The sequence below is a fragment of the Cibotium barometz genome, chromosome 2, assembly GCF_041138505.1.
Source record: "Cibotium barometz isolate CiBa-2024 chromosome 2, ASM4113850v1, whole genome shotgun sequence".
NCBI classification, from domain to species: Eukaryota; Viridiplantae; Streptophyta; class Polypodiopsida; order Cyatheales; family Cibotiaceae; genus Cibotium; species Cibotium barometz.
Window position 1 is genome coordinate 23,993,770 of NC_141047.1, and position 23,039 is coordinate 24,016,808.

The window sequence follows — 23,039 nt, forward strand, 5'->3', positions numbered from 1 at the left end:
ACAAGCGAAAGACTCTTTCCTTCCACCCATGCTGCTGTGCATGCTTTCATGGGTGCCTCTGCTTGCGTGGGTGGTCTTCTAAGTGCTCTCGTTCTCTGCTTTGAGCTGTGCCCACCTACATCAGTGACTCCTTAATGGGCTGGCCGTCCTGCCTGTGAGCCTGGTTGTGCTCCCGGGGGCTAGCTGGGTGACCCTTGTGGTGGGCTTAAGCCCCGCCCCCCTTTTTTGGCTGAAGAAAATGGGACTGCTGAGCATGTATCAGTCCACCCCTCCCCTTTCAGAAAGAGAAAGAGTTCAGTGCCTTTTTGAACCAAGTAGCCGACGAGTACAGAAAAATGGTAGGTGATGGGCAAAGTACCAAGCCCTCATTGGACCAGCACGCTTCTGTAGACATCTCAGAAGTCCAAGATGAAAGTCCGTCATTCTTTAGTAAATTAGTCAAGAACTTGAACTCCGTACTGCAGAAGTGTTAAGGAAAAGTGGGGCTAGTGATGACACAAAGACTGGTCCTGTAGCAGCCACTCCTCCTAATTTGTTGGGGATACTTCACAGAATGGCATAGATTGATAAGGGATACCATTCTAGTACAATATGAGACAGAATGAACATCGGATTCACAGGCATATAATTGTTCGGAGTATCCCAAGACGACCTTTCGTAGTGACCAGCTTCCCTTCTATGCATAGAAAAAGACCAAGATGGCTGCGCCCTTCTTCCTATTACTAGCCTAAAACCAAAGCACTTCCTTCATGCAAGCCACGTCATTCCTCCATGCAAAAGATCACCACATTTCCCTTTCTTTCCATGGATTCATTGTTGCAGTTTTGGTCTCATAGACCCTTTGGTCTTTTGAAGATATTAATAAAACTTTCCTTCTTATCACACACACACACACACACACACACGACATTTAGAGCCTCACTCTTGGTTGCAGAAGATATCCTTTTCGGAGTTAGGTTGATACACACATACGATCCACACATTGATTGGGACTACCACATCATTTTCATTATCCTCCATCAACCAAAGCCAGAAACTACTCAATGTTAGCCAAAGATCCTTCACTACCCTCTAGATTGGAGCCATTTTCCATTATCCCACTTCTAGAATGAATATATTCACCACCTCACATTAGTCCTCCAACAACCATGCCTGCCTACATAGTGGAAGCCTAGAAACGAAGCTGATCTGGTCTGATTTGGTAAGCAAGAAGGGTCTATTACAGGTTCCATGCTTCATGGAACGATTCATAACACAAGCTTTGTAATTCACCCATACAGCACATTGTTGGGCACACTTAAATGATTATTGGGACCTTGATAAATTGGTAAATTGGAGGGCCAGATGTACAGAGGATGTTGAGGGCACTCACACATATCAACTAAAAAGGGTTTCCTCCAGCTCGCTTAATGCAGACTTCAAATGAGAAGTGAGCTCAAAGCTGAATACTGAGAGCATGATAGCATGCACACTTTGCTGAGTTAATGCTACACATCAAGAGCCTTGGACCCCTATTTTGCTTACCCAATCTTGAGCAGCCACAAAAAAGAAGATAAGCAGGCCTGTTTTCAAACAGCATGATGCACCTTAAAACTAAATGAACACCTGTATTTTGTTTTTGAACCTTTTTTCTTGCCTTTAGCAACGGAATTTCGCTCAAGTTCAAGCGCTTTCAGCTTGTTCTTGTAAGCTGGTGTCTGCTTCACCATGTCCATCATCTGCACAACAACAGCAATCCACAACTTTACAAAACCCTTCTAACTAAAGAATTTTTTAACATGTCAACAGGCCCTTCCTGAGTGGCTAGTGTGCCATGCTGACCAACAGGGGGTGTGACTTTGAAACCCGACACCATATATATAGTTTGTGTGTTTGTGCACGAAGGTGGAAAATTATGGTAAGGTACTGGTTGAGATTTTGAGGTACGTTAAATACGTAAGGTCCGTAAAAACATTAAAACTATACTATATAGTATACATATATATATATATATAAATGAATGAAAAAACAACAAAATGAGAGCTCCATCTGTCAACATGTTTCCTTTGCTATCATACTCTCATCTCTGGCCCTGCAATGGCGGTAACCGCGGCTGGCACCGCATCATCATCATCTCTCGCTGCAATGCCTGTATCAATGAGAGGAATGGCTATGTTCGCACTTTGCATAAGTCGGCTAAAATTGGCAACGGTGGCCGGCTTAGGGTCTTTTTTGGCCCAAAATGTTTTTAAAAACTGCCACGTACTTGCCAATGAGGTGATAGCTCAAGTGGTGAAGGTGTTTGCCTAGGACCAAGAGGTCTTGGGTTCAAAACCCCTTGGTGCTTCCTCGGTGGCATTGCCTACAGGTGGATAAATAAGCGGCTACAGGTGGGCACATATGGGCGGTGAAAAATCGATAACTACAGGAGGATCGTGGGCCAAAGGTCAATCGAGGGGGGGAGGGGGGGCTTGCCACGTACAGATCCATACAGTACGATACAGTACCGTACTGTACACTAAAACCTACTGTGCACGCACGCACAGACATGCGCATGCACGTGCTTTCAAAGCCCTTCTACCAAAGATTTCTTCCACATGTCAAACAGACCCCTGTCTAAGTGGCTAGAACGTCATGTTCCCACATGAGTTCAAAACCTGATACCATGCAAATTTTTGTGTGTGCATGTTCTTTCCTAGACAAAGAGACTTCAAGATTGGTGTTTTGATAGGCAGCTTCCAGGATATACTCCTGTGCCTTTTGCCCGGTTGTCTACGGCTGAGGCTTTTGGGTTACTCTTACCACCTCCACAGATTGAGGATCATGCAAATCACCTCTGGCATATGTCAAAATCTATTGCTTGGTGGAAAGCTGCATTGAAAAGAATTTAGAAGAGTGGATTGCCCCCCAAGCAACGAATCTTTTTATGGAGATGCCTAGTTGGGGAATTCCCAATGGGATCTCTTTTGGCATGAAGGCATATTGTCACTGCATCTTGTAGGCGGTGCTCCCATCCTACTGAGACAGTGCCACACCTTCTTTGGTATTGCTCACTCCCGGGATTTTCCTGATGCTTTGTCTGGACATCTCCGGGCTCATTTTCCTGGGAGGCGTTTCGGACGAATGTTCTGGCTTTTTGGTTGCCTTTCTCCTTCGCTACGAGATTATACAGACTTCCTTGACTGGACTAGATTATGGGCATTGTGGACTTTCTACCATGCTCGGAATCAATTGCTCTTCTCTGAAGATTCTGTTCGGCTCTTTGCTTACTTTCAGGGAGCCCTTTTACAATCCCTCTCTGAGATTCTCATGAAATAGGAGGCCCTTCCTTCCAGCAACTAGAAGTGTTTTCCCACTATTTCTAAACTGAGTAGTAGTTGCCCCACTTTGAGACAACTACGAATGTATATTTGTTTTCCCTAATGAGACAGTGGTTTTACTAAAAAAAATGTGTTATTTCCTAAGATTAATCACTATCACTTCAAATGAATGAATGACCATTGGACCAACCCCATCAAAGATCCATCACTGATTTCTTCACCGGCGCTAGCATCCACATCAGCCACCCATGCTGACACCGCCGCATCGACATCAGCTCATACCAGCCATACACAGGGCTATATTCGCGTCCCAGAGGAGTCCTAAGTGGGCAGGCCTACTCCATCCTACATGCCAGGCACCCCCAAGCCAAAGCACCGAGGATCTCCGCCGACACATCTATGAGATTCTCCGACGACATGACATGACCTCACCATAGCCACATCTACCATCAAGAAGCTTATAGAGTCATGTTTCAGTTTTCACGTCCCTTTTTAAAATTTTTCCATGGCATTGTATACCCATGGTGTCATTGAACTATTCATGGTCTCATAGGCCCTTCGGGTCTTTTGTAGATGTTAATAGATCTCTCTCTCTCTCTCTCTCTCTCTCTCTCTCTCTCTCTCACTTGATGGGCTCTTGGCTTTAGCCTCACTGATACCCAATTTCACCATCCCACCCTGCCCACTCAAAGCCGACCACACCGATCTTTCTTTCACCCTTAGCTGCACATAGATCCACTTCCATCATGACTGTGATGACATCTACTCCAGCCACATCTACTGCCACCTAGTAGATATGGACCCCTCAGCACCCCTAGCCACCCTCACCTCTCAACTTACCATCATCATACACACATCCGCCATAGTTGCTTTCCACATACTGTATGATCCACCACCAAACCACCCAAAGGCACCATGCCTCAGAATTGCTAGTATGATGACGAATGTGCATTGACTAGCTATCCTCTTGGAAATCTCAAGCCACATCAATCCAGATGCAGGTTGAAAACCGTACATCAGCATACGTAGACTATAATCAGTATTCGAATGCTCATACAACATAGACAAAGCCAACCATAGGAATAGACAAAGCCAACCATAGGGATGTACCTCTCCCAAGCACATGGTCACTTGGAAACGTATGCATAAAGCATATCCTCCAAAACCTGATGCACCCTCTTGTTTGCCCAATAGATAGAGGATGATCAACGAATGCTTCCCTATCCAAGAATCATATACCTAGATGAATCCAGGAACATGCCCAAGTTGATATTGTGCTAATTCTTTCTATCTTTAGCGGTGCATTTGCCCTATCAACTACTTATTTGCTGTACTAATTCTTTCTATTTGCTACTTCCCTTGGTGCTAGGCTTCATTATGGCTGAGTGTGCCCCGCATCTCCGGAGGTTTGATAGGAACTCAGTACCAAGGCCTTTGTGTGAATATATGCTCTTATGTGTGTGTGTATGTGTGTGTGTGTGTGGAGTGTGTGTGTGTGAGCATATCTTGATACAGAGTTCTACACCCACTATTGGGCATTGATGACGTTAGTGGGGATGTCGTAGTATTTAGTCCATACTAAGCATAATGGAGTTGATAGTTATATAGTCTTGCGGGTTGACTACCATGAGTATATAACATGCACGTTCCTAAAAGATGAATTTGGGCATGTTCCAAGAATCATATAACTATCAGGTATCTCTGCACTCTCATCATGAATAACCTTAGAGGATGCTCCTAATAGGACTGTGTTCAATCCAGAACACCACTGATACAAGACATTGAGACCGTGTTCAAACTGCAACACCGCCAATAAAAACCCTCTAGTGCAAGTCAAAATCCATGCAATGACTACAAACCATCCACCCTTTTTCCAGGGTTAACTGCTCCTAGAGTTATACCTTCAAGTTCTTAAGTCTCAAGGAAACCGAGCTATCAAAACTTGCACTAAATATAACCTAGTTGTCGCTAGGAGTCCTTTGCCTAGCATCATTGTATGCAAATTTGACCAAATCATATGGTCTCCTGGCCTCAACCCAGTCAATCTTGACTGCCTAAAGTACGTGGAAACTTCAAGTTCTGCCCAACCATTGTATCAAGGTGTGCCATGCTATCAAGCATCCCTTTCATCATCCCCTGGTATCCACCAGGTAGCCTACAATCACAAGGATCTACACCATAAAATATGTCCCCCCCCCTCTCGTACTACACAGGGTACGGATGTGTATCAGAAGATACCACACATCTTGCCTCGCATGCTCAAATCTAGCCTCTCTCTAAAAACCTTGTAATAGGTGTCAAAGACATGCTCTCCATATCTAAGTCAACAACTCAAACACCGCATTGAACTCATCGCGAAACTGCATCCACCCACATAGTGGGTTTGTGTACCTGCTCTCTCCACCCTGTAAGGATTGCTCCGCTAAGGAGACCCCTCAGAGACTCTAAAATCGTCTGTGCAATAATGATTGAACCAACCACTGCCCTCTTAAGGGTTCCCACAAAAATTGAATATCAACATGGAACTGAGCCTGCAATTTGACTATCTGCCCCTCGAAGTAAGCTTTCTCCAACACCCCCTCTACCATGTCTTGTTGAACCTTCACATGAGCCCCTGACCTGCGAGCTCAACGCGAGCTCAACTAGTTGCCAATCCTCATCAGATAAATCTTACCCCAGAAAGCTGCATCATACATCAAAGTTGGTGCGATGAGGGTGTCAAAAACCCAACCCTTTGTCCTAAGTTCCTAGAAATGTGCCTGGAAGCCCTGTCGCTCAGGTAAGCTCAAGGCTACATATCCCCGTCACTCTGGCATGTGTTGCAGGAACCATGGTGAAGCATGGGCCATTGAAAGTGACACCAAGGTAGACATAGGAGGACACAATCTCTACAGGATCCCCTCTCTATGTGAAGCTCAATCTGGATGTGAAGGGGCGGGAGGTATTGAAGCACACTACCTTGCCAAGGTTAATAGTGAGATCCCACTTAGTGCAAAAATCCTATAGGGCATCCAAATGTCTCTGAAGCCCCTCGGCTGAATCTGAGAGGAGGAGGATGTCATCTACATAGAAGAGCAGCGGGATTAGTATGTCTAACAATGTGGAACAAGCCTCACCTTATCTCTCAATGAAGCTCGAGATCTCATCAATGTAGAGGTCAAAAAGAGTGGGTGATAAAGGGCAGCCCTGTTTCACCCCAATAGTGCTAGAAATCTCCTGTCTCTCTTGGGGCTCTCACTCATCTCATAGAGGGCAATGATGCTCCAAACCATGTCCGATGGGACTCCTATCTCCTATAGATAGTGTAGGAGGCAGGCTTGGGGTGCAATATCAAAAGCTTTGCAGAAATGCACAAAGCACCTATAAATCCTCTGATGTCATGCTCTACCCTCCTCGATGACGGCAGGGAGGGTTAAGATGTGCTCAAGGGTAGAATAACTTCTTTGAAAGCCTGCCAATCTTGAGGCTCTGCATCTCTGTCTCTCTACAAATCAACCGAGCTCCTTCTCTAGCACCGATCCATAGAGTTTGGCCAATGTATGGCCAATCATTATCGTCTTGCATTCAGTAGGATCAAGTGGATCTTTGGCTTTGAGGATGGGGGTGACGATGTTAGTGGACCAAGGATGGAAATCCTTCACAAAGGGCTCTTTTGAGCATGTAGGCTAGTAGGGGCGCCAGGGCATCCTCGGCAATGAGTCCCTCGTGATCCTAGGTGCACCCATTACGTAGTCTTAGATGGCCTTGAGGAACATACTCTTTGTGAAGAAGGTGGAGGTAGTGGGGCGGGGATCAAGAGGTGGCTGATGAGGGATATGATAGAGGGAGCATGCGTAGGATTGCAATGTGTCCACGTAGGTGATAGGTATTGGAGGAGGGGGGGGGGGTGTAATTCTCCGAGTTTCCTCCAAGCCTCTTTGCAGTTCGGCCCTAAGAAGAGTTAGTATAATTCCGAGCGTAGAACTCCCATTTCTTGCATTGGGTGAGGCGCTAAGAAATCTATTGCGCTTGGTGCTTCGTGATTTGCCCAATGTGTATCTCATGCTTAAGATGGGAGCATGTGGCTCAGCATTCGTCATCATACTAACAATTCTAGGGCATAGAACCACACGGTGGCTTGGCCGTAGGCTGCCATGTGCAGATGAAAGAAGTGGTGGCAGATGTGTGGATAATGCTGGTGAGCTATACTGTGGGGGTGGGTAGGGGGATAGAAGGATCCACATCTTGGAGGTGACGGTAGATGTGGTCGGAGTAAACACGGTCAAGCTCGTGATCAAAATAGACCTAGGTGTAATGTGGGATGGGAGGTGATGGCCGGGGGGATGGGAGGTGTACAGGTAAGAGTGAAAGAGAGGTCGGCATGGTCGGCTTCAAAGGGGGGTGGCAAGATGGAGAAGTCGGGGAGCTGTGCCAAAGTCAGAGATCCCATCAAGTAGTCCATGATGCTGGGTAAGGGAAGGAAGTGAGGGCATAGGAGGAAGGCCATCAGGACATCCCATTATAGATAACAAGCCCACCGCATATGGATATGCATGTGTACATCCGTACCATATTTGTCATTCCCATTTGCTTTCCTCAACGTTGGAATTCATAGAGCATTTCTCTATACAATAGGTTACAAGGCTGCACTTGACGTTTTCATTCAACCATATCCATTGTACTAGAGATTCAATTGTATTACTTCTTTCTTGTACATAATATAGACGGTAGTTTAGCACTCTTGTGTGTCCTGTGTATGATTCTATTGCACTCTTGTTTCTCTCTCTAAAAACCTTAGGATATAGGCACAAGTGTTCTACACAGCCTCTATACAATCATAGATGTCAAGGACCCACTTTGATAACCTCATATTGTATCATTGGCATTCATAAGGCTGTTGTTTTTTTTCTCAACTCTAGACATCATACAGAGCTTTTGAGGCATCTAGACAGCTGGCTGAGGCAGGAGACAGAGGATCATGGTATGCACATGTCACACATTGGTTCTCCCAGCATGGCCTAGACATGGATCATCTACCACCATTCCAGTATGACACGGATGTACCACATATCCGTCTCTCTCATAGTGAGAGGAACAGAGTATTGAGACAGGACCTATGGCAGCTTTATACACGAGAGACATGGATATCGCCTACAGAGCCTCTTCCACCGAAGATGCTGTACTACAGAGATCACTTCATGAGTATCACTAATGATGGATTTATAGAGAGGCCTAGATACATGGAGGGCTTTTTACCACACGGCTCCCGAGTAGCTATTGGTCAGCTTAGAGTCTCATCACATCGATTGGAGATCGAGAATGGCAGGGCAGCACGGATCCCCCGAGAGGAGAGGGTATGCAGATTGTGCAGTGAGGAGGTGGAGAGTGAGGAGTTTTATGTACGCATATGCAGAGCATATACAGCCATTAGAGAGAGATATCTCATTTTATTCAGAGAGCCACATTCCCTACGCCAACTCTTTGAGGCAGCAGACCAGTGCATACTAGGGAGATTCATTCTAGACATACAGCGTCACAGAGAGACATCATTACAGGCTCAGACAGCTCCAAAGGGGGGACGATAGACACTGATTACTACATTTTTTCATAGATCCACCCCACTCCCAGCCCCTACACAGCAGGGAATTACTCTCCAGAGAGCAGACACTCAGAGCCAGCAGGAGACAAAGGACACCTGGCTTTCGGACACCACGCCTCTACCAGAGAGAGATGACAGAGATCAGAGCTCAGTTTCACAGAGAGGGTGCGGAGTAACTGGCTTGCTTCAGAGGAGACCCAGGCATGTTCTTCAGGGAGCTGTGGACACCCCCTTCATTGATGTATACCATTTTATACCCCTAGTATGGTACAGGATGGAGCTAGCTAGGTTGCATATCATGATTGTATACTCCATGCATATAGCTTTGCATTCTCCTAGTAGTAGAGCTCCATCCCCTCCTCCACTCATTGTACTTATTGCACACCCAGATTCAGCTTTTTAGTTCAGTACTTTTTCATTTTGTTGGAATAACAGAGGATACCCCACACAGGTACACTGATTTGTCTCATAGGCCAAGTTCGGTCTTTTGGAAGACATTAATAAAATCTTTCTTTCTTTCTTTCTTTCTCTCTCTCTCTCTCTCTCTCTCTCTCTCTAATATGCCGATGCCGTGTATACTATGAGATTTGGGGGAGGTTCCATTGCCTCTTCCGACGAGCTGGGTTCGGACCACTTTCCAGGATCATGGACTTCCTGGATCAGAGATACCTAAGACTTTTTCTTCTAGAGCTCCGTAGACATAGCAGAGTCCTTATTGAGATCCAGATCAGCTATACTTGCTCGCGGACTAGCATAGAGAGCTCTCACCGACTTCTTCCATACGAGCACTCCGAGGGCCGATCCACCTATTATACTCGGACCACAGGCTAGTGTAGGAGCTCGGCCAAGAGGCGTGACACTCGACAGAGCCACTGAGTTATGCAAAGCTCGACGCCCTAGACCCCATGGCCCTTGCCCACGGCCATGCCACCACAGAAGGATCTAGGCCATCATCTTCCATCATCACAGGACCTTGCGCCAACTTAGTTTTACCACTTTGAGCACCATGTCACAGCGCCCATGAGGGATGTAATAGGGTGATATGATAGCTCTTTGCTCATGTACCTAGATTAGGTTTTATAGTTCTAGATTTTTGTTATCTTTCTTTATTACTATTTTGTACCCAGGATGATGTAACCTTTTGGTCTCATAGGTCATTTTGGCCTTTTGAAGACGTTAATACAACTTTCTTTCTTTCTCTCTCTCTCTCTCTCTCTCTCTCTCTCCACATCATTCTTATTTACAGGCCCATTGCCAAGAGCCTTGCACTAAGTGTTGGTTGTTCTACACTCTCGTAAGCCCCTCAACGATGTATGGTGCCCCTTTTTTGGGAACAAATCTCGAAGTGGATGAGTGGCAGAGTATAGAGAGACTGCAGGTGATGCTCCCTCGTATGATCTGGAGTAAGCCTCAATGCCACATGAGATCATCTTGACTGATTTTGGAGCATCCCCTCTCGTCATAGATGCACTCTTTCAAACCATCACTTACATACATCATGACAATGAGCAAAAAGCTGATGCAAAAAGGCTGATTTGATACAAAAACGCAACATGCAAACCCTAAAACACAAACCCTAATTTGCTGATTTGTATGCAAACCCTAGCATTGATGAAAAACTTTTCCTAGGAACAACCTAGACATGCTCTGATACCAATGTAACATGACTACTATGAGATGGTGAGCAGAGAGTGGGCTGCTGTCCCAAGGTAAACTGTAGAAGAAAAACGATGAAGAACTCTACCAGAGAGTGGGCTGCTATCCCAAGATATGTACTGATGATAAAAACGCTGAGGTGCTGTACTGTGTAGCAGAGAGGGCTGCTGTCCCATGAACTGAAAGACCCAAAAGTCATGAAATAAAGCCTAATAAATCCAGAAAATTCCCTTTTTAGGGCTGGATAAAATGCCATTTTCACACAGTCGAGGCTATACTGAAAAGGAGGGAGGCAGTCCATGTGGAGCCATGTGTCTCAAACCACTCAACCACCTGGGAGTATCATGCTGGTGCTGGTAATGATGGTGATACTGATGATGATGATGAGGAGGGTAGTCTAGCATGCCTCCTTGTCTCCCTCCCTCGTCTGGTGTAACTGGAAGGATGACTCAAGCGCCAATCTCGGGGGACAGTCCCTAGTAAGTGTATATACAGGGCTAGAGAAGGGGCGGGCGCAGGCGGCAGAGCTAAGGGGGGGGGGGGGGGGGGAGGGGGGGGGCAGCTTGCTAGCTCCCATCAGCTTCTTCAGACTCTTGCACACTCTGAGCCATAGTTATGGGAAACGCCCGAAACAGCTGTTTTTGAGGGCCGAAACGCGTTTCGGGGCAGGTAAGGGACTGCAACACGTTTCGGTCACTGAAACGTTTCAGTAACCCCGAAACGGTTGCCCAAAACGTTTCAGCTAATAACGGAAACGTTTCAGCTTGCCGTTTCCCACAACGCCATACGTTTCGGAGATCTTTCCACCCAAATCAACATGAACCAGTAAGAAAAAGTCACAATACAACAATTGATATTCATTTTATTCCCCTTTTATTCTTATAAACTATAAAATTCATGTCATAATGGGATCACATGTGCGTATAAACAATCAACTTTCAACCCCTGACCTCTCTTATCCCTCTATGCTGACGTGGCGTTTCCGTTTCCGTTTCGGCTCTCCTCGAAATTTTCGTTTCCGTATCCGTTTCCGTTTCCATTTTCGTTTTTGTTTCCCAGTTTCCCTCAACTATGCTCTGAGCTGCAGAGGGGGTCCATGCTGTGTTGATTTGCTCTAATCTCTCGTACATCTGGTCCTTTCGTCCTTTTACCCTCACATCGACTCCCCATACTTGGATCTCTCACAGCAAGAGATCAACCGTATTATTTGATTGGACTTGCTAGGGCTTCACATACATGGGAAATGGGTGTCCCTGCCACAGCTTAGCGGGAAGCTCCAGTTCTATAGAGACCATTTTTTGAGAGTTTTGGAGATCTGGTTTCATTGAGAGCCCGGGATACATACGGACACTTGTCACATGCCATGCAGATAGCGATCAGTCAGTTCAGGTTATCCTCTCACCGCCTTAGAGTAGAGACTGGTAACCGAGCACATCTAACAGGAGCACCAAGGTATGCAAATTATGCATTCCAGGAGAGGTTGAAGAGCGCTACATGTACAGATGACCAGCCTACTATGAGATCTGAGGGAGATTCCATTTTCCATTTGTACATCTAGGAATCATATACTACTTGGGCCTATTTTTGTTTTTGTGTTTATGATCTTCACTTTCCACATAAAACATATGTAGCACTTCTGTGAAGGCAGCACTCCTATAAAGCACCCTGTGTACCTTGAAGGCATTGACATACAAGACCAAGCAGAGAAGGTCCAAGATCTTGCGGAAGTGCTACAAGGCCATCCTAAGGCTGTATTAATGCAAGCTCATGGTGGGGCAAAAAGAAACCATGTGCAAAGAAAATTCAGAAAGCTCTTCTACCCTTTGAACAATTGAAAGTGTAGATAACATAGCCAAACCATGTGATAAGAGGACTGTACCTGTTTATAACGGGTCCATTGATTCAGGTATTGGAAACCCGAGAGAATGACAAGAAGTCCAGCAAAAACAGCCCTTAGGTCCTGTTCATTAATCACCAGCAATACCCCATTAGCAGAAAAGCTGCATAATTTGAGACATACATGAATGAAGCCATGTTCACATTCAATGGTACAGAGAAAGGCTATGGCAATGAAAGCAAAAGAACGAACCGTCTGAGGTCCATAATATGCTTGGTAGTACCTAGCCGTGTTGTAAAACACCTAATCACATCCCAAAAGAAAGTTAAAAATAAGTTACTTATTGGAGATTTAACTTTCTCTTCCACATTCTAACTTCCAGTGTTAAAATGACTGAAACCCAGAATTAACCTGTTCAGGGTGAGCTAATGCATAATCATACTGCTCTCGTGTTGTTTCATCTTTCAGAATCTGTGCACATGCAAAGAAACATTTTACTCTTGCGTTTCCGCCGATATGCCAAGCGTACTCAAAACCTTACCCTGCCTGTGCCACTAAAAGCAAATCAAATTGCAAACCTTGCATTCAAAGAAGAATTCCAAAAATAAGATTCATGAATTTGAGACAAGAAAAATAGAGAGTTTCGCAAAATCTTTCTTCTATGAAAAAAGAGAGTTTTGAGACCTTTTGCTTGTTACTTACAGTGTTTATCCAATCAACACTTTTAACCCAATGTGAGTGTAGCACTACCAATGTTACCATTAGAGTAGCAATACCCAGTGTTTACGAGCTAACATTGCTTACCAGAATAGCTGTGTAGCAGTACCCTTGTATCCTGTAGCTAACTACGTAGCTATACCCAGAGGTGTGTCCTTTATGATCCTCCAGTGCTAGGTGAAAGTCCTCTCAATGATCTAATACCCACACTACATACAGGCCACGGTATTTGTGCCGGGTAGTACAGCACAACCTGGGGACATACTGCCCGATGTGCAGAAAAAGCAAAACCGAGGTGCCAAACCTCCTATTCATGTGAAGCTTTGGGTAACATCAGTGTGTTGGGCCATTTACAGGTTATTGCACTTTGTCTCTTTTAGGCAAACCCTGAGGACTTAAAACTCAAGATTTCTTTTTGTCTTTAAGCTTTGCAACCACTGAAAACAAAAACAAGACCTTTGACGTAGTTAATGAAACAATTCCTTAATTTATTACGTAAACAAGAATATATATTTGGCTTGAATAGAGCTACCTCATATGCGTTCGCAATTTTTACAAATATTTTCTTGGCGTCTGGATCTGGGTTTTTATCTGGATGACTGCACATTAAAGTTCATCAGTTGAAGCTCTAGCCTTAGTGAGGCATAAACCTATTCTTAATCGGTTGATCTTGCTGCTAAATTAATGAGTGAGAACCATAAAGTATAGAAAACATACTACTTCAGAGACAATTTGTAGTAAGCTTTTTTTATGTCTGATGTTGTCGCGGATTGTGTTAGCCTGTAATCAAAAACAAAGACCACTTCAATCTCTCTCTCTCTCTGCTCATGTACCTAGATCAGATTTTAAAGTTCTAGATTTTTTGTTATCTTTCTTTATTACTATTTTGTACCCAAGATGATGCACCTCATGGATATGATGTAACCTTTTGGTCTCATAGGTCACTTTGGCTTTTTGAAGACGTTAATACAACTTTCTCTTTCTCTTTCTCTCTCTCTCATTTTGTTGGGATGACATAGGATACCCCATACAGGTACACCGATTTGTCTCATAGGCCGAGTTTGGTCTTTTGGAAAACGTTAATAAAATCTTTCTTTCTTTCTTTCTTTCTTTCTCTCTCTCTCTCTCTCTCTCTCACACACACACACACACACACACACAGCTAGTCTATCCTTTTTCATGAGTTTTTTGGTTTCTTTTAGTCTTTTCCATGGCTTAGTATTACACGGAACCCTCATACTACTTTTGGTCTCACATACCCATTGGGTCTTTTGAAGACATAATGTATCTCTCTCTCTCTCTCTCTCTCTCTCTCTCTCTCTCTTTTATTTTCCATTCCATGATGAGATATGCCATGGACATTATTGTATCACTTAGGTCTCATAGGCCCATTGGGTCTTTAGCAGACGCTTAATATATCTTTCTTTCTTTCTTTCTTTCTCTCTCTCTCTCTCTCAGACAAAGGAGCATTACATGTCGCTGCCCAGTACTTTAACATGCGGAAGCTCTAGGAGTCTTCTTTTAGCCCAAATTACTGCCTAGGAACTCTTGATGCAATTCATTAAAAAAATTCCTCTCCCCTTCCGCTTGACTTTGCCCTCTCCCTCCCTCCCCTTCTCCTGCATGCTGCCCTCTTAGGCGTTTTTCCTTCTTTCCACCTGCCTTCTTCCTAAGCGCCCCTAGCCTTCTGCCTTCCTGCCCATTTTCCACCCTGCTGCCAAAGCCCTTGTGCGCCCTTGCCTCTCGTTCTTCCCGCATCCTCTTTCAAATCCCTCTTCCTGCCCTTCTTCTCTGCCTTCTCTTTGTTAGCACTTTCATCCCCAGTTTAGTTTCTGCTCACTTTTGATGCCCATTTGGTCCCTTTTGTATGGCCCTTGATTGTGGGCTGGCCACCCCTTTTTCTCCTATTTTTCTGGGATTTTTCCCAGCCTTTTTGGTATTTTACCAGTCAGCCAGTATTAGCATCCCCAATCGGACAGCATACCTCACCTATAAATAGGAGGTGCTGGCCTCTCATTTCTCATTCAGTATTGTACATATTTGCTCCCTCACTTATGAGACTTCTAGTGTCTCTTGCTTGGGACTGTTTTGCTTCACTATATTCAGCATAGTTTGCTCCATATCTTTCTCTCTCTTGCACTCTCTATTCAGCACACACTAGTGCTCCTTTGCTTCCGCTCTGTGCACTCTTTCATGGTATCATCGCTCCCGGTTTAGCAACCTCTTTGCTGCCCCAGATTCAGCCCTGTTTTCAGCACCCTCTTCTCTGCGTTTTTCTCAGATTTGCAGCCCCTTTGCTGCTGCGTTTTCTGGACAGCACCTGCTGGTCACACCTCCTACAGATTGGCTTCACCAACACAACCATCAGGTATTCTTTGATCAGCGTTTTCTTTTCCACGTGGAGTTTGGACACAAGCAGCCTGTTTTTTCAGGACAGCAGCCTTCTTTGTGCTGCGTTTTCCTCTCCAGTGGTCTTTCCCCTTTGGAGAGGGGGTCTGTGGTGTTTCGGGCTTTGGTGGCACTCTTGGTACATGTGGAGGACACTTCTTCTTCTGAGTTTGTGCATATTTCTTGAGATTCAGCCGCCCAAGCTTTTGTGATGGCTGCACCGACTTCTCTTCATATGTTCTCTGAGTCTGCAAAGTTGGATGGTTCCAACTTACCCTATGGAAGGTGAAGGTGAAATCGGCCATGTGTGGCGTGGATCTTTGGGATTGGCTTGTTACACCAGCCAATGCCACCCCTCCCACCCTTGCTTCCGGTGGTGCGACTCCTTTCTGATGTTGAACTGTCAGGATTCTGTTCTCTCTCATGCGCGTACAGCAGATGCTGCACATGAAGTTTGGAAGGCTTTTGCAGATCTCTACGAGATTAAGTCTCCGGGTCAGATTTTGGCGTTGGCAAAGCAACTTACGAACTTATCAGTTTCTGCCTTTCCATCTTTATCTGCTTTCATCTCGAAGATGAAAGATCTCTGGGACGAGCTTGCTGTTTGTGGCAAGGACATCTCTACAAAGGACATGGCTATTCGGCTTCTCTCCAAGCTTCCCGAGAGGTTTGATGCATACTTTCAGTCTCTTGTTTCTGTTGGGTGTTGGACTCACACACTCACACACACAAACCTGCACATTAGGGTTAGGTGCAGGGTAGAGAAGCTCACACACAGAAATGAGAGAGAGAGAGAGAGAGAGAGAGAGAGAGAGAGAGCCAAAAGTGTGGTATCCACAAAATGCAAGTCAACCCTTGCATGTGTGCCACATCCATATAATATAGAACTACAAAATATATTATGTGTCCTTTCACACTTGATGTCCAAGGGGAAAAACCACATGGGAAAAAGTGCCCTTGGTTAAGCCCTGTTCACACATAGCACTACCATAAGTGAGCATATGCCTACAAATCCCCCCTGTAGTGGAAGTGTGAACCTGTACAAGGAAGCAGATCACTCTCTGTATGAGAGTAAGCCCAAAGCTTTGCGGAAAGCTTCAAACTTTTCTCGAGGTAAAGCCTTTGTGAATAGATCTGCAACATTATCCTGTGTAGGGCAATAAGATAAACTGATCTCCCCTGCATGTAGCCTCTCTCTGACATAGTGATAATGAATCTCTATGTGCTTGGTACGTGCATGAAATACTGGATTTCGTGCCACGGCCATAGCACTCTGGCTATCAGTGAGAATGGTGGTGGGTGTCTGCTGACACTCACGAAGATCAGCCAATAGTCTCCTCAACCATACACAATCTACTGTAGCTGTAAAGACTGCCCTGTACTCAGCCTCACAAGTAGATGTAGCAACAGTGGGTTGCTTTTTACTCAACCAAGATATGCATGAGCTGCCAAGAAAAAAACAATTCCCACTGGTGGATTGCCTGGTATCGTAATCACCAGCCCAATCTGAATCACTGTATGCATAAAGCTGCAAGCTGCCCCCCCTGGGATAGAACAAACCAAGATCCAGGGTACCCTTTAGATATCGAAAAATGCGTTTGACTGCTTGCCAATGCTTTGTGCCTGGGCTGTGCATGAATTTGCTCAACAAAGACACCCCAAAAGATATGTCTGGCCTCGTGTTACACAAGTAAATGAGGCATCCCACTGCCTGGCTATAAAGGCCGGCCTCAAAAGGCTCTCCAATATCATGCATAGTAAGCCGTACACCTGATTCTACCGGAGTAGAAATGGGCTTACATTCATCCATGTGAAACCTTTTTAGCAAACTTTTTATGTACTTAGTTTGCTGCATAACAATGCCATCATCTGTATGCATAAACTGTATGCCGAGATAGTAGTGTAAAGGCCCCAAATCTGACATATCAAATTCAGCTTTCAAATCAGCTTTGAAATCTGAAATTTGTGCTTTGCTTGTACCTGTAATGAGCATGTCATCTACATACAAGATGACTATGAGAATATCGGCATCGGTTTTCTTCACATACAATGTGCTTTCAGCTGGACTATTCTCATAACCTTGGCTGGTTAGATGAGCATGTATCTTATCATACCAAGCTCTTGGAGCTTGCTTTAACCCATACAATGCTTTGTGCAACCTGCATACTTTATGTTCCTCACCAGGAACTACAAAACCAATGGGCTGATTTACATATACTTCCTCCTGTAAATCCCCATTTAAGAATGCAGTTTTGATATCCAATTGATGCACTTTCCATCCTTTATGAGCAGCCAATGCAATCACAGATCTTATTGTGGTCATTCTCGAAGTAGGAGCAAAAGTCTCTTCATAATCTATTCCCTTTTTCTGGGAGTAGCCTTTAGCCACAAGTCTTGCTTTGTACCTGTCAATAGTACCATCAGACTTTCTTTTGACTTTGTACACCCACTTTGTGCCAATTACATGCTTGCCTTTAGGCAATTCCACAAGATCCCATGTATTATTCTTCATGATAGAAGAAATTTCAGCTTGCATAGCTTGCAACCAATGCTCATTTTCATACGCTTCTTCATAAGAAGAAGGCTCTTCTGAATCAAAGAGACCACCCATTGCGAATGCAGACTCCCCACGATGTACATTCAAGGCATGGCTGGAACTAGCCCTTGTTCTACCTGTGAGTGGAGCTGCAAGTTTGCTTTCTTGCAAAGTTTTCAGCAACCATCTTGGCACTGACTTGGCTGTGTCTATGGCTGTTTGCTCTTCCCTGACAAGATCTTCCACTTCTTCCACAGAAGGGGGCTGAATGGCTGGTTGTTCCACATGTTCTACATGTGGATTTTCTTGTGTAGGGGCTGGCTGATCTGAATCCCCCCTAATTGCAATGGGTAAAAGTCCATCAAACATGTCCTGTATGCCTGTATCGTTATTTTTATACAAGCTGACCATGGGCTGTTCTGAATTTTCAGCAAATACCACATCTCTACTGACAAAAATCCTTCGTGTAGTTGGATTATAAAGACGGTATCCTTTGCTCTCATTGCTGTAGCCCACAAAAATGCATTTAATTGCTTTGTCATCAAGCTTTGTTCGGAGTTGTTCTGGCACATGTGCATATGCCAAACACCCAAATGTACGCATATAATCCACTGTTGGCTTTCGGCTATACCAAGCCTCAAATGGTGTTATGGTTTTCAAAGCTTTTGTTGGACACCTGTTCAACACATGAGTTGCACACATTATAGCTTCCATCCAAAATTTGTGAGGCAACTTTTGTGCTTTCACCATGCATCTTGCCATCTCCATGAGAGATCTATTTTTCCTCTCAGCTACACCATTCTGCTGCGGTGTATAAGGCACAGTACATTGGTGTTTGATGCCCTTTTGAAGCATATAATCCTTGAATGCATTTGACATGTATTCTCCACCTCTATCTGAGCGGAGTGTTTGGACTTTACATGCACACATATTTTCAGCCATTGCTACAAAGTGTCGAAAGCATGTAAACACATCTTCTTTTGCTTTCAAAGGGTAAGCCCAAGCAAACCTGGAGTAGTCATCAATGAATGTGACGAAGTAAAGATGTCCCCCTATGGATGGTGTCCGCATTGGACCACATACATCACTATGTATGAGCTGTAATTTACTTTCAGCTCTAACAGCTCCATCTTTGGGGAATGGTTTCCGATGCATCTTTCCCAAAATACACCCCTCACATACATGTCTTGGCGGAGACTCAAGAGGCGGCATATTATCAACCATATGATGCTTCTGCAAAAGCATCAAACTTTGAAAATTTACATGCCCAAAACGAGCATGCCATAGCTCTGCATCATGCATAGCAGGAGTGTGGGCAGCCACTGTATTTGCATCATAAGTGCGCTTGTCATAGCTGTCCAGCTTATACAAGCCTTTGTATCGTGTTCCAGAAGTGACTATTTCATAACCCTTTGATGGGTCTTTTACCAAACACTTCCCATCTTCAAATTCAACCTTTAAACCTTGGTCGTTTATGGCTGAGACGGAGAGCAGATTTTTCTTTATCCCTGGAACATACAATACATTTTTCATACATATATTGGCACCATTGGCTGCAATAAGTATGACATTACCAATTCCCTTTACTGGATATGTGGTATGATCTGCACATGATACAGTGCGGCCATTTGAAGCATAAACCAAGTGCTGAAATACATCTTTGCATGAAGTGATGTGGCTCGAAGCACCACTATCAAAATACCATGATGCATTCTGTCTGTCAGATGCAATGCAAGACATCAGTGTCCGAAGCACTTGGTGTGTCACTAGTGCACGTGACCAAAAAAGTGTACTCTTCCTGGATTACATTAGCTGATTGCTTTGCTTTGTCATCCGAAGAGTCTGCTACTGCATTGCCTGCTTCTTTCTTTTTCTCTTTTGCAATCCTTTTCCTACATTCACTTATGTAGTGTCCAGGCTTATGGCAGTAGTGACATTTGCCCTTCTTTTTGGGCTTGTTTGCATCCCCTTTGTCAGACTTTTCACCACTAGAAGAGGGCTGTCCATGACCAGCCTTGCTAGACTGTTGTCCCCCATGCTTAAAGCTCTTTGCTTTACCCTTATCCTTGGCTGTAAATGCCTTTTCTCCACCACGGTTGCTCGATATGTTTGCTCTTGTTTGTTCTTCCTGCAAGAGTAAACCCACGAGCTCTTCAAAAGTGACGGGATCACCACCTCCTCTCATCGAGAGGTTGAGAGAGGTGTGAAAGCCCAAGTAGGAAGGCGGTAAAGAATGAAGAGTGTTGGTGACCATCTGTCTGTCTGGGATAACCTCATCAATGTTGAGCAATTGTTCCTGCAAATCTTTCACTTTGGTGAGATGATCTGCCATGGAGTCACCCTCATCCATAGAAAGAAGATCCAATTGCCTCTTCAGGTAGGCAACTCTTGCCTCGTTGCGTACCTGATACATTGCTTCCAATGTGTCCCATGCAAGCTTTGATGTCTTGCATGAACGAATGTGCGGAATAATAGTCCTTTTCACTGAAAGGGCTATCAATGACATGGCCTGTGCATCTCTAGAGTCCCATCTTTTCTGCTCTTGTGTGGGAGCAGGATCTACATCAGGAGCTCTTTGAGCACCTCCCCTTTGAGGCGTGGCTGGCTGAATGGTATGTGGGCGTGTGTCGTCACCACACACAATGCCCCAAAGCCCTTTGGCTACCAGCAAATTACGGATCATAAAACTCCAGAGGGAGTAGTTAGATCCATCCAGCTTGTCCTCCTGGGTGAGCACACCAAATACATCCGTAGCATTCTGTGCCATGTCAACAAAATATATCTGCAAGCAAACCAAGCACCAATGTGCACTGCCAGGCAACCAAATGTCCTGTGCAAATGTATGCCTGCAAACCAAAGCAAGTGTAACCCTGCACCAAATTGTCCAATTACACTCAATGTGTATACATACGCGACAAATCGCAGCTGTAATGCCCAATTACATGCTCCAATCAGAAAATCCCCAATTTGTATGCACTTCAATCGCTTCAATGTGCATCTAATTTGCCAATTTCCACAAAAGCCCCAAATTTCTGCAAATGTAAGAGCTTCAATTTGCCAATTTTGACCTCAATTTTGAAAAAACCCCCAAATTTTTGCAAATAAGAGAGGTTCAATTTGCTGATTTTGACCTCAATTTCAAAAACCCCCAAATTTCATCTGCAATTTCATTGTCTTCAAAATCGGCATATGACCTGCACTGCAATGGCTGCAGATTTTGTATTTGGGTTTGATAAAAAATTTTGACAGAGAAATACCTTCAGGCTTGCAGAGTGTAGGCTGGGAGCACACGGAGGCAGCTGGACGGCGGATGGCTTTGGGCAGCCAACGGGGAGCTGGGCTGAAGCTTACGGAGCTGATGGGCGTTGGTGTCGGGCGAGCCAGAAGCGGAGGACTGCTGAGCGCTGGAGTCGGGTGCTGGAGAGCTGGAGTCGCTTGCAAGCAGTCGAATGCAAATGTTGGGTAGTCGAGCTGGTTTGCAGGTGTTGTGCAGGTGTCGTGCGGGCAGAACGGTGGAAGCAGCAGGGCGTTGATGGTGACGGGGCCCAGCCGTTAAGGCTGGTGCGAACAGCGCTTAGGCGCTTAGGCGTCGGGCGATCAGCACGGCGTTGATGGTGACGGGGCCCAGCCGTTAAGGCTGGTGCGAACAGCAGAGGCGACTGGAGTCTTTACGCGCTAGGCGCTGGCGCCGGGCAGGAACAGCGACGCGAACAGCATACGAGCAGGCGAAGGCGGGCGGTCAGAGCAAGGCGAGCACTGGTGCGTGGAGCGAAGAGGCGACGACGTGGGCGGCGGTTCAAGACAGAGCACAGTCGGCCTGAACGGAGACGGGCAGGAGCGACGGAGTCGTCTGCCGGCGGCTGCTTCGACGGAGCGCAGGGCGACGACTGACGGAGACGGGACGTCGACGGAACGGAGGGGCGACGGGCCTGTGTTGACCGTCGACTGACGGGACTACGGCGGCTATTGACGGCGGCTGTAGCGCTGACGGAGCTGGGCGGCGCTGGTGTGGGTCGCCGGCTTCAGGGCGGTGCCGCCCGCGAGGCTGGGCGGAGGTGGTGGGCTCCCCACTAGTGCCGCCCGAAACTGGTGGCCGGACGGCTGAGCTCCGACGGACGGAAACACAGCGGCGACCGAATCCGACGGACGGAAAAACGCAGGCGACGGAATTTTGCAGCCTGCGGACGGAATTTCACAGAAATTTTTCCAGCAGCAGTTTTCCAAGGCCAGCTCCCAGCTCCCTGCTCTGATACCAAATGTTGGGTGTTGGACTCACACACTCACACACACAAACCTGCACATTAGGGTTAGGTGCAGGGTAGAGAAGCTCACACACAGAAATGAGAGAGAGAGAGAGAGAGAGCCAAAAGTGTGGTATCCACAAAATGCAAGTCAACCCTTGCATGTGTGCCACATCCATATAATATAGAACTACAAAATATTATATGTGTCCTTTCACACTTGATGTCCAAGGGGAAAAACCACATGGGAAAAAGTGCCCTTGGTTAAGCCCTGTTCACACATAGCACTACCATAAGTGAGCATATGCCTACAGTTTCTTCTCCTCGTCCTGTTCTAGTTACTTGGGAGGAAGTTCTCCCCTCCGTTATGTAGATTGAGTCTCGCTTTGAGGAGCGGACTGGCACCTCTGGTGGCCCTGATGGAGAATTGGCAGCGCGAGACAAAGGGAAGAATCAACAAAAGAAAGAGAAAGGGGGTTCTAACAAGAACTCCAAGGATTCCGACAAGGATAAAGACAACAACAAATCTTCAAAGAATAAGGACATTGAATGTCATTATTGTGGCAAGAAGGGTCATAAGTCACCCCAATGTCACAAGAAGAAGCGTGATGAAGCAGCAAAGAACTCTTCCTCTACGGCAGTGTCTCAACCCAAGAAGGATGATGGCATCCTTCTCTTAGCAGGTACTCCACGTATACTTGCTCTTGTGACTTCTCAGTCACGGTCTTGGATTTTGGATAGCGGTGCTATTGCTCATATGACACCCCATCGAGATTGGTTCGAGGAC

General features: G+C 45.5%; 1 protein-coding gene across 1 annotated transcript in view; it reads right to left on the reverse strand.

Moving 5' to 3' along the window:
* The window catches only part of LOC147640843 (Chaperone DnaJ-domain superfamily protein), an 80,830-nt gene that overhangs the window by 26,170 nt on the left and 31,621 nt on the right, over positions 1-23,039 (reverse strand). Inside the window, exons 2-7 of the mRNA XM_086815978.1 lie at positions 13,805-13,867; positions 13,620-13,686; positions 12,782-12,841; positions 12,623-12,673; positions 12,413-12,493; positions 1,606-1,718 (exon numbers count right to left, since the gene is read on the reverse strand). Coding sequence (XP_086672104.1) covers positions 1,606-1,718; positions 12,413-12,493; positions 12,623-12,673; positions 12,782-12,841; positions 13,620-13,686; positions 13,805-13,867 — 435 coding nt within the window. The remainder of the gene's footprint in view (positions 1-1,605; positions 1,719-12,412; positions 12,494-12,622; positions 12,674-12,781; positions 12,842-13,619; positions 13,687-13,804; positions 13,868-23,039) is intronic.